Consider the following 12,428-nt stretch of genomic DNA (forward strand, 5'->3'; position numbering starts at 1 on the left):
TCTTTCAAATAGTACTGAAAGAGGACATTTCGATAACTGTCGAAATTCCAGGCATACGTCTGCAACACCGCATGATAGGATTAAAAAAATGCCGCAAAATGTTTTTTCTTTATAGCGTCGATTCTCAAAAGAGGGGTGCGCCTCTTACACGTGTGCGCGTCTTACACACGCTTATACGGTATATTATTACATTGTTTTCCTATACAATTCCAGTAATCTGTTGTTCTTAGTAATCTAGCCTGAACACTATTGAATTGCATCACATTACTAAGATCACAGTGCTCTTGCATTTAAAATTCAGCATAGGTGGTCTGTCATACAGATTTATTGCCTGAGGAAAATCGGTTTTTCATGTTCAAAAAATTCATGTTTAGGAGGAGTTTGTCGATGAAATTCCAGATTGGTCTTTTATGACACAAGTTCTTACTTATTCTTCTCTGGTAGGCGATTCTCTGAGTCCTCAAGATTCTCGGACCCCTCCCGCTTCTCAAGGTCTATGAGTGGTGGGGGCATCAGCCCGGGTATGTATAGCTCCACCACAACTGCCTCAAGTGCTGCCCCCTGGAGGCGGAACGTGGGGGGAGACAGTCTGCTGGATGGTGAGAAGGGGAGCTCAGGAAGCTGGCGGAGTGCTGATGTTGATTCTCCAAGCGGCAGCTCCAATTCCCTTGGGACTTTTGTGGCGAGAGGTGAGTTAAGTCTGAAAGGGTTTGAAATGGGTGTTTCTCCATTTTAATCTTTTTTGTCGTCGTTGTTATGAATGTTAAAGTGTTGTACATTGCCCACGTCATGCTGTTTTTATTAAAATTATTTCTCTCTGTCATCAATGCCTAGTGTTCTGCGTAATTCCCATGCTGAATGAATAGATAAAGATGAAATGTTTTGGATTTAATTTAGGAATATTTGAGGTAGACTTGTGACAGGGAAATATTTTATATTCTTAATAAGAAATTTGCAAAACTTGGGCATCGTTATAGCTAACTCAGTCTGTTTGCATTACTACACATACTAATTATTTTCAGTTGTTGCAAGTTATGGCTTCATATTTTGCAAATTGTAGGGAGCAGTATAAGATATTCATTCTAATTAAATTATTCATTGTTAGCCTTCTATTAGAAAACTATAGTGGATCTTGATTGATGCTTTCCTTTTAGAATTTCTGTAAGTGGTGTGACTGAGCCCAGGTGTTAAAATCCTGAAATTGATGATGAATTTAGTAATTGATTTGAAATACTTGTGGAAAACTTCAATTTTGTTGACTTTTATTTTGGAATGATGTATCTGCATACAAATACTTATCTTAGATAAGCTCTACCAAATGCCAATAAACCATTCAAGTAACCTAGCTTATCATTCCATGGCTTTCACATCCTTTCTTTTAAAGCAGCGTATATTGATGTGATTAAACTCACCTATGACTTTCACATATTTGATTTTTGTGCTTTTGCATTTTGATTTTTGAAACTTTCTTTCACTAATTATTTTTATTTTATGAATAATTAATGAATTTATTATTTTGAGATAAAGTGGAAATTATTGCACATTAGCTTTAAAATCCACTTTTAGTTCTTTTCCCTAACCAGAGAAGCTTTGTTCATTATGTATGTACTGTGATTTTGTGCCTTAGTTTTCCCCTGTATACATATTAGACCTTGGCTTTTATCATTGTTGGAATAGCTTGATGTTTTGCTATGGTAGTTTGCCTTTGCTATATGTAGGTACCCTTTTATACATTACTTGAGTAGGTAGTTAATTTCAATCATTTTGCATGGGTTGTAATTATTCAGTAAATATCACTCAACTTTACCGAAGAATATCTGAAAAAAATATCCATTTTATGGTGTTTCTTATTTGTTGTTTTTGTCTTTTACTAGTTGATGTGTTTGTCTGACTGCTGAATGATTTGCCCCGTAAAATCAGCTCCTATTTTGTGTAACCCCTGAGAACATGTTGGACTACATCGTCCATAACATGTTTGCATTAGCACACAGAGAAAACATTTCAAATGATGAAAAAATTATTGGTGTCTTTTACCATAGTCATTGTTTTGGTGACTATATTATCAATGAAATAGCACATTGGAATTGAATCTGAAAAAATAAGTTTGATTTCAATGTTAATTTGATTTTTGTAGGATTCAGGTGATGCGTATGGGTGGAATACATGCCTATTTTTTAGAAGTGATAAATTTGTATTCATTTGTTACTGTGAGCAAAATATATGACCACCTCAAGTGTTTTTCTTATTTTTTGAGAAATTTTTTAATTGGAATGAGCAGGAATCCTTTTATTGTCCAATAAATAGTATTTGCAATATTATGCCAAAAATAAGATGGATTTGGTTATTATTAGTTAGCGAGGGAAAATTGAAAAGAAGTAAGAGAGTTCAGAAAATGGTAGGTGGAAATTAGTCATAGCATTTTGATATGCCTAAATGGCCATTAATGCATTTTGAAGTCCAGGAGTAATGCTGTACATAAGAATCATTCTATTTTCTGCTTGTCATCATTGAATCCTAATTTGAGTGATATTTAAGCCATACTTTGATTGTGAAGAGGAATAGGCTGCTTGATAATATAATTGTGTGTGAAATGAGTTTTTATTTTCATTGGGAAGTAGTGCTGGTTTTTAGTTTCATGGGCATGAGAAACCTAAGAAAGAGGGCAATAATTTTGAACTGCAAAACTTTTGATATTTTTTACTGCATATTTTTATGCCTTGCATCTTTGACCTTGACGAATCTCAATAATATAATAATTTGAGATTTATTTTAATCTGTTGATATGACTCTATACATAATATACCCTCTTACTATATGACTGGGTGTCCATTGTCCATGGACTTGTGCAAAAAAAAGAATGAAAAGTTATTTAATGAATAGTTATGGTACGCAATCAAGCACATTTTTGCTTAAAAATTCAGCATTACTATTTATATGTATACTTATTAAATTGCCGATATATTTTACAATTTTTCATTTAAAAGTTAAATACTGTATGTTTTATGGAGGTACTACTTTGTATGTGGCATAATGTGTGCTGAAAAGTCTTGATCTCAATGAAGCTATGTAGCTATGTATTAATTAAGCAGTTTTTTACCTCCCATGTTATCCTGCGGAATATGCAACACTCTGATGATGTTGATCCAAAATTCTGTTTTTATTTTTAAAGAGCAGGGTATTATTTAAGATGGTGAATTTTTGCTGTATTTTCAAGGAAATTGCCTCTAATATTTATCGTCCAATTAAAGTAGAAAGAGTTCGATCCATTCTGAGTTAGTTTCATTCCAGATGAGTTAGTTTATCCTGTAAGCATAAGCTGCCACATCAATTAGCTTGCTGCAAAAATCTTATTGCATAAATAAATTACTTGTTTTATCTGTGCGTGGGATCATGCTAGTGGATTAATCACTAAACTTCTGCTATTGGTCTCATCAGTCATATCAATATGTAGTTGCAAGAATTTGAGCATTATTTTACCTTGCACTATCAATCTCTCGCAATTTTAGAGAGTAGTAAAATTTACAATTATATTTTAATTTACTTCCAAACTTAAGGTCTTACCTCCATTTACTCCCATTCTCCTGCAAAAATGTTTAACATAGCAGGACCCGTTCATTTTATAAAAATGTATGCTTTAGTACCGTATATGTCTGAGTATAGTCCCCCCTTATCTTCCAAAAATGCCCATTGTAAAAGTAAAGGGGGGGACCATATTCAAACGCATTTTTTTTTAACTTTTCCCGAAACTGAAGCCTCAAAATTAGGGGGGGGGGACTATATTCAGAGGGGGACTATATTCGGAGAAATACGGTATTTGACTTGAGCATATTTTAGAGTTTCTAATTTTGAACTTAGCCTTCAAAGAGCGAATAGTAATCCTCTCATTTCTTCCCTCCCAAGTACATAATTAGGTTGTTGAGTTTGCCTTTCTGAATAAAATATCATGTGCCAGTGTCCTATTTGTCTTCCTTCAACATGGTCTTGCATTGATTAAAGTAATTGTGTAAAATATTGATTCTTACCTATTGATTACTTTGACAAGTACTACCATGAACCATACATACTTTATTTAACTTTTTTGAAAACTTTTGGTGCAGTTCCAGTTTTATTATCACATTTGTGTATTCTTTGGACCATCTTGTCACAAATTTTCTCCTACTGATCTTCTCGCTCATGCATGTGCATGAAAAAAAAGCTGCAACACTTAATTCTCACTGTCCCTTAAATGGAAGTCCAGAATTATAATTATAATTTCTGTTCAACAAAGCTGTATTTTGAATTCACCCATCATTACAATCTCCTCAGCCACCTCATAGAATGGCTGCTCATTATCAGTCAGCATCCTCAGCATGAGTGGCTAGCAGCTTATCATCTGATTAGGTCCATCTTCAATTCTCAGAATAGCGTTGATCTCACCAAACTGTTGTGCATGTTTCAGCATATTTCATATATGAATAGACCAAAACAGTGCTATTTTGTAGAGAAATAAGGATTGACATACTCCTATTTTTGTGTAAGCCTTTGGAAGATTCCATGCATTACACTCTATCTCTGCTTTCTTATCACTTCCAGCTTCAGACTGAAGAAGCTTGTGTTTTTTCATCTTTCTTTTTACAATTTCTATGCTTCAAATATGGATACTACATTTGTTGATCATTTGACTATCTTCTCGGTGAATATACATTTTTTCATGGAGGCCCAAATCATCATTTATGGCTGATCTTAATTTTCTGTTGTCAGCTAAGAACTGTTTAGTCCCTCAAATACTTGCTATTTACCTGTTCAGCATGTTTTGCAATCCTTTGAATTTAGTGGTTCAAATCCAGTTCCTTAAAAATTTTTACGAATGGCTTTCAATATCAAGTCAACCAAGGTAGCTTTTCTTACTGGGATTATTGTTGTGGTTTCGAAGGAACTTGATGTTTTTAGCTTGTTCAAACTTTTTTCACTTAGAGTTTCCATAATTCCTGCATAGAGGAAACCCTTTATGAGAATACTCTGCTTGAGTTTTCAAGACTTAAGTCAATATTATATGATCCTACTCAACATAAAGCAAAGTTAGATGTTCTTGAATTGCATAGAAATCCACATTGCTATTTCCCTGGGCCCATTCATTGCCTGTTGAATTTTTCATATCTTTATTTTCATTTTTTCATCAGCAGATCTCTGCCTGATACTAAGATAACTGCAAGAATGTTTACAGTTTAAACTACCCATTTTAAATTTCATAGTACAATTTGTATGGCTGAGGATAAAGTGGCACACAAGCATTTCGCCAATCTTTAAATATGTTAGTACGTACATATTACAATGATATGCTATCGCACTTACGCGGGTTGTGGAATTGAATTTAATGCAGAAATTTTATGCTGTCATCTATGGGGAGTTAGCCATTTTTATTTGTGTGAAATATGCTGAAAAATTCTCCAATTTTTTTGTAATTTCTGAAAGTTAGTGTTTTTCTCTTAGTCAATAATCAAAACAGTTGATACATTTTCATGTCAACATTTACTGACGGACGTCATGCTTGTCAACTGTGTGTCTATGAAAAATTTATCCCCTTAAAAAATGGCTGAACTCATATTATTTAGCCACTCCTTGTCACAGATAAAAACTAGCAACTATATAGGTGAATATCATTTCTCAGAATTAGGAGCTAAGGCATCATTGGACATTTTCATTAGTTTAACGTATTCTCATCTCACAAATTTCTGTCCTCTATATGGGCAAAATTGAAGACTTAGTTGTGCCCTCTAATACTAATGTAATCCTACTGTACATATTTTATTTTGTGATTAATTCCTAATATACACTAATACCACATATCAAGGAGTTTATTTTGCTTGTCTGAGTGTAGTCAACTAAAGAGTTTTTTTTAGAGAGAAAACAGCTTTATTGGAAAGCATGCCTAAGTTAATTCAGAGTAAGGCTAAGGCACGAAATTAGGGAATCAATTATGAAGTATAATTATCAAGAGATATAATGGGATATTGCCTCTAATTGAAGCTCTGGTTTCTGATAACTACTCATCTGTGACTGCATTGTGCGTGTCAGTGTAATTGCATACCAGTTGACTTTACAGCAGATTATTCTTTCTGGTTTCCAACCATCACATATGGCACAAAGGAGCAATTTTTCTACATGCTAATGGAACTGCATCATGCAGTGTTTACCTCTCAGGTAACTCGTGCATAATGCTACGACTTAGCAAAGTGTCAAGGATACATTTTTGGCCATTTTCCAATGATTTGATGTATCCTTACAAACTTTGATCCTCGACTGATGATGCTATCACCACTCTTCATGCATGTGTAGCTTTGGATGTGTAGGTCTTGGAAACCAGCTCTTAAATGTATCTCATTTAAGGGAAAAATATTCACACTTAGAGGCCATCATATTTTTGTGAATGGCATAGAACAACAGCCATTAAAAATGAATTCAGAACCTGTTATTTCCCTGTAAGCCTGTTATAACCTGTTAAGTCTCTTCTTAGAGTTTAGTGTAGAGAATTGTGACTTTAGTATCGGGAAATGTGATTTTCATAATTGATCAGGAAAAATATAAGTTATTATTGTGTTTTATTATCTGAATCTGTGAATTAGAAATTGTTTCTGGAAAAAAATAATTAATTTTTGATTCGACTATCAAAGTGGGGTGAATGTTTTAGGGACTGATCTATTGCTAATTATTAGAGGTCTGTGAATTTCGCGAGACGTGATATCGCGAAATAACGCGAAATAATACGAAATACCGCAAAATCGGTAAATAAAAACGTATTTTCGTGTTTTTAGATGGATTAGCGAAAAAACTGTAATGAGTCATAATCTATTAAAGACTAAGCCTTCATTGTTTAACGCTGCCAACGTTCATTTGCTCTATCTCATTACGATTCCAAGGTCAATTGGCTCGTATAGTCTCATGCATGTGCGTAATATCGCGCACTGTAGTGATTTCTCCGCCAGAATTTGCCGTTAAATTTATCTCAGCCTCTCTCTTTGATTCCCATGTATCAATCCTGAAATATTTAGAATGAAGCGCTTTCTCACCTGAAGAATTAGATATTATGAATTTAAAAGGTGTGGAGAGAAATGTAACGCGGCCGTGGATGAGCGGAAATACAAGCTCACGCACCCGGTACGCATCAATGCCGAGCAGTAATTCCGGTGACTCACACACATTAGACAGCGTTATTGGATAACTTGTTGCAGGAAAACCTTGAATGTGGGTCTAATGTAACAATTTCGTTGACTTAAACACGACCGCTGGCTGCGACCGGGCCGCCGTTCAAAGCACGGCCCACAGCGTGGCAGAGAGTCGTCTTGTCTGAAAGCAGCCTGAATTTCACGGCGTCGTGACGTGAACGGTGTCGTGACGTGAACGGCATCTGGCGAAAAGTCGTTTCGTCAAAAAGCGGCCTTAATGTGGCACTGCCTGTATTTCACGCCGTAGACGGCGATCCAAAAATTCTGGAATGGCTCTCGAAGTATACACATATGAGGTAGTGTGAATTTGCTGTTTGCTGATCGTATTAACCAAGACTACATATTTGAACCATTCATATACATTGAACCAATACAAGTTAAACCATTTCTTTCATTTAGTTTTATCGGAAATTCTGTACAATCCAAATTGTGTTAAATGCTATGTAAAAATGCTTAATAAAGGTATAAGTATTCATGAAACGTGTACCTTAAAATAATAAAACGCTTATAAACGTGGGAAAATTGTAGCATTATAATAACACCGCCAAGATTTTCTATAACACCGAAATCACATGGTTTTAAAACGAATTTTAGCAAAAAATAAAACCACTTTCACGGACCTCTACTAATTATGTAGTATGAGCATAACTGAAGTTACTGTTTTCAAATATCATAAGGGTATAAACTGGCAATTTTGAATTGGGGAAAATATCCAATCAGCTGGTCATGGAATCTTAAGTTCATGAAAGGTGTTGTGAATATTATTGTGTAACTTTGTTTCAAGGATAGATGACTATTTGCTCGTGGGATATTCAATCCCAAATAGTTCTTGTTGGTAATCATGGATGTTTTTGGGCAGCAAATGTAATGCTCAGGGTTCTAGATACACTTAGAGATAGAATGGTTGAAATAAATTAAAAGTAATCTCATTATCCTAGGAAATACTATGCATATAAATAAGAGGGTTCCATTAGTTCTATACATCTCATCAACCATTCTGTCATTTCTGGTAACCAACCTCAGCTATTTACTGAAATTCTATGTTAATTTGCTAGAGAAATGTTAATTGAGCATATTAATCTTCTACGTGTTGAAAAAGATGACTTTTAGGAAGATGTAACCTTTGTAGCCATTAGGAATTGAGGAGAGAACCTTTCAAATTAATAATTTTATCTTATTATTCTCCAATAATTATATAAATTCTTGCTTTTAATATTTGCATGTCTGGATGAATAGGATCCGCAGAAACTGGATTAGTATTTATTTTTAAAGTAGTGGTGTAGGAAAGAATGTTATCTTCTCATTATCTTATATTGTATGCTTAGTAGTTATTGGTTAGCATCTTATCATGGGCATCTGGATGTGTAAGATTTATCCTTGTAATTTTGTGTACTATTTAAACCCTAGTCTTGGACAATGTCTTCATGCTTTTTAATCTGTAAGAAAAATACTTCTCGTAGGATTATAGTCTTTTCTTTTTTCATTGAAATTTTTAACAGTCTCAGCAGCTAAGTCTGGATTATCAAACCTGAAATCAGGTATCTAAATATTGTCATTGTCAATACATTTCTGAAATATTGCATCACAGTTCTTGATGTTAAAAATAATTTTACTTTAGGTATTGCTTTCTATTTAATGTAAAATCAAGATAAATAATTTTAACTTCCTTTTAACATATTTTACCCATTTTGCAAGGCATTCACAGAGAGATATTCTGTGGTAACTCTTATGGTATTCATGGAATATGGCGGAGAATGTAAATTTGAATTGTTATTTTGCCAGTTTTCGGGAAACCATTCACTTTAATTAGGGCACTCTGTAGTATTTTTTTAGGAAGAGGTTCGTTCATTGCTAAAATATTCAGCTACTTCATTCCTTAACAATGAAATTGACATGATTAGAGTACCTTTAAGCATGGTTCATATTTGTTTTCCTTTAAATATTCAATTATTTGGCATTTTTTGAAATCTGAAAGGTTCACTGCTTGTAAAAGTTTAGTGATCTTAGGAAATTTAGGAGTAATCACTCATGGATTGCATTAGGAACAGCCCTGAGCAATCACCTGAACAAGCTCACTGTGATGTTGAATCTAAGAGACAAAATCACTCAGTTGCTGATTTGTTCACTTGTAGTTGGAACTCGCATGTAGTTGTATGTTGTTGGTCTTTTTTAAAAGAGGATGATTTTGGTACGAGCCTTGTCTGTCTTGTGTTCTCTGGTTGCAGTGCCTCCTGGCTCTAGTGTGCGTGTGACGTTGCATGTGCCCGTCGGGGGGCGGCTGTCGGCATCAGGGGGGGTCCCTGGGGGTGGGGCTATGCGGGTGGGGATATCCACCAGGGGCGGGGGATATCCCCAGGCTGACCCTTCCAACACCTCCTCCAACACTCTCCCTCGACCCCGATCCACCGTAGCCGGGGGAACTTCCTATTGACCTCCTCTCTACTGACCATTTGCTCAAAGCAGTCAACCATAGGGCACATCAATAAGGCTTTGCAGGAAGAGTTGATGTTTTAGAATTTTTGTGAAGGTTCATCTCATTCGGGAATCTTTGTTGAGAATGAGAGGGATTCTCTGGATTATTTTCATAGTTCATTCACTTCAATGAGCGTGTTGATGAAGAGGAAGATATGCTGAAAAGTTTTATTCTTTTATCTAATAAATTTGTATGTACATAAAGCACACATATTTCACATTACGTAATTATAAAAAGGACTTAGAGGATGTATTTTTCAATATTTTTCCATGCAAATCAGCTTTGTGAGATGATACTAAGAAGCGGGTCCATAGTATTCTTCAAATGAGACTATATTTTATATTTTTGCTCTAGTTTTATGTTTTAAGTTGAAATTTGAATATTGTCATGATACAGATACTGTCAAATGGTTTGAGAAATTCTATTTTGTGGACCTCTACCCCTACATTCATGATGCCATGTTAAATGGATTTCATGACAAATTCATTGTTGCTATTTTGAAAGTAGTATTTGAAATTTGAATTTTTCTAATGAAATCAAGTGGGTTCTACTTTATCTTACTCCCTTACCTCATGCTAAAAGTTAACTGGTCCAGAATATTGTGCAAAACTTGAATTTGCTGCTCAAAATGTGCAGTAAAATGTTCCCCTGGTCATTTTCCACCTCCGAGAGCACACCCACACATGTCCAGTGCTTGCCACTCTTTTTTTTCCAATCCCGCCTTCCTCTCCTTGAACCCCCACCTCTCTTTTCTACCCCTCCCTCTTCTCTCCCACATAATCCAAGTATACTAGCCACCAGCCCATCAGGTCCGCTATATGCCCCTCCCCACCCCCGACTCCACCGCCGTCTGCAAGAGAGACATCAATTGCTCCCGATGATGATGCCGTGGTACAGTGTTCCACTCTATCTCTCTCTTGTTTCTTCTGTATCTCTTTTATTTGCCTGCTTCTTGCCTGAGAGGAAGTCCATTCTATTTGTTCACTCCTGGTAGATCTTTTGTATCTCCTTCATTACAATTATATTTTTTTAATGTTTGATTTTGAAGTTATTTTTGAGGGGGTTACATTGTTTGCCTGGTTTCAATATTCTCCTTAAATTGGAATTTTGCATTAAAAGGGAAATGTTCCTGTATTTTCCTTCTTCCATGGTCAATTTTTCATGATTGCAAAAAATTATTCACTCAATTTAATAAGAAAAAAATCTTAGGCTTTTACTTCTCTGCAAATTGAATCGATCATAGGAATTCTATGAATAATATGCATTGTTGTGTGAGTTATAATAAACATATACCTTGTTATGTGACTTTTTCTGAAACTATGAAATACATTGCTGAAGTGCGTATGAAGTTCAAGAGTATCTCATTTCATGTTATGCCCTTAAATCTAATTTATTATCATTTTGGGGAACATTGGGGGTTTGGTGGAAAAAGCCTCCTCTTCTATGGGTCTATCCTGGGCATTAGTATACAAGTATGTAGTTCAGTGCAGTTTGCCAATTATCATAAGTAGCTTTGGCATTCCCTATACTTTCAGCATCATAAAATATGCACACTGCTGACCATTGATGTCTAAACATGTCATAGGATAATGTAAAAACAATATTCCACACCCTGGAATAAATTGGATGTTGAGGCACACTCACAATGGGATAATTACTCATGTTTTTTTCATGTATTGACACCTGAAATCAGGATGTGAATTAAATGTGATTTTTATTTCATTCCCGGGTATTTAAGATTTTCTCTCAATCATTGTCTCATTTTGTGTTAACCGTTCATGCCATCGCTTTTCATGCTTATTATGTATTTTTACAAGCTTAGTTGAAACTTAATTTATTGCAGACTCTTGACTATCTGTCCTACTGTTCTGTGCAATTTCATATGCATTTTAAAGTGCATATAATCAGAGGAGAGAGCTATTCAGAAATCTGGCTGGAGTCAACACCTCTGACTAATCAGCTATCCATTCCAGGCATCATCCTGCCTATGTACCAACTTAGCCATTGCATAATCCCTGGCTGAGGTGGCATAAGGAGGCAGGATTGGTCTGGTAAGGATGGTCAGCTGGATTTTTATTGGTGTACCTTCCTTAGAGTATTTTGTAGGGCACATACATCTGCTCGACTGGTCACATTTTGTGTTTTTTCATGTCCCATTACTCATTTTAAAAATTTGAAGCTTTTCTCGTGAGTTATAACTGTAAATAGAGCAGAATCTTGTCTAAAGTTACCTTTATCTCAAAGTTTTTTCACCAAGCAGGTTTCGGCACTTAGGCACTGCACCATTTTCAAGGGTACAAGTCCATGTACCCTTGTTGCCATTGTCAAGTTAGTATTCAAACTGTTTGGGTGAATGAACATTGAATGGAGTGCCATATTACACAGAATTATTACTCTCTTTATTAACATAATTTTACTTCTGAGAAAATAATTCGGTATAAATTTCCCAATGATAGCATACGTTTTGAAGAAGCTATGCAACACAAAAGAGATCAGTTGTCAGGGAGTGGTTCTTCTATCTATATTGGCTGCCATCTTCTCTCAAAAACTTAAACGAAGCTGTGGCGGGTTTCATTAGGTCAGAAATGTTGAATGTGAGTGCGTTAGTTTATAGAAAGATTGAAAGTGATGATTTACTTGGGGTAAAAGTGAGTAGGTGTATTTGAAAGTCTCAAGCCTTTAGAGTTTTTTTATTACTCTATTTCCCTTTTTTCAAATTAAGCTTATTAAGGAGCAGTTTTATTATTTGTATG

At 35.2% G+C, this 12,428-nt stretch overlaps 1 protein-coding gene across 1 annotated transcript in view; it reads left to right on the forward strand.

The window, feature by feature from the left end:
• The window catches only part of LOC124162099 (serine-rich adhesin for platelets), a 70,484-nt gene that overhangs the window by 28,293 nt on the left and 29,763 nt on the right, over positions 1-12,428 (forward strand). The window contains exon 19 of the mRNA XM_046538528.1: positions 445-689. Coding sequence (XP_046394484.1) covers positions 445-689 — 245 coding nt within the window. The remainder of the gene's footprint in view (positions 1-444; positions 690-12,428) is intronic.

Source organism: Ischnura elegans, chromosome 1 (assembly GCF_921293095.1).
Source record: "Ischnura elegans chromosome 1, ioIscEleg1.1, whole genome shotgun sequence".
Lineage (NCBI taxonomy): Eukaryota > Metazoa > Arthropoda > Insecta > Odonata > Coenagrionidae > Ischnura > Ischnura elegans.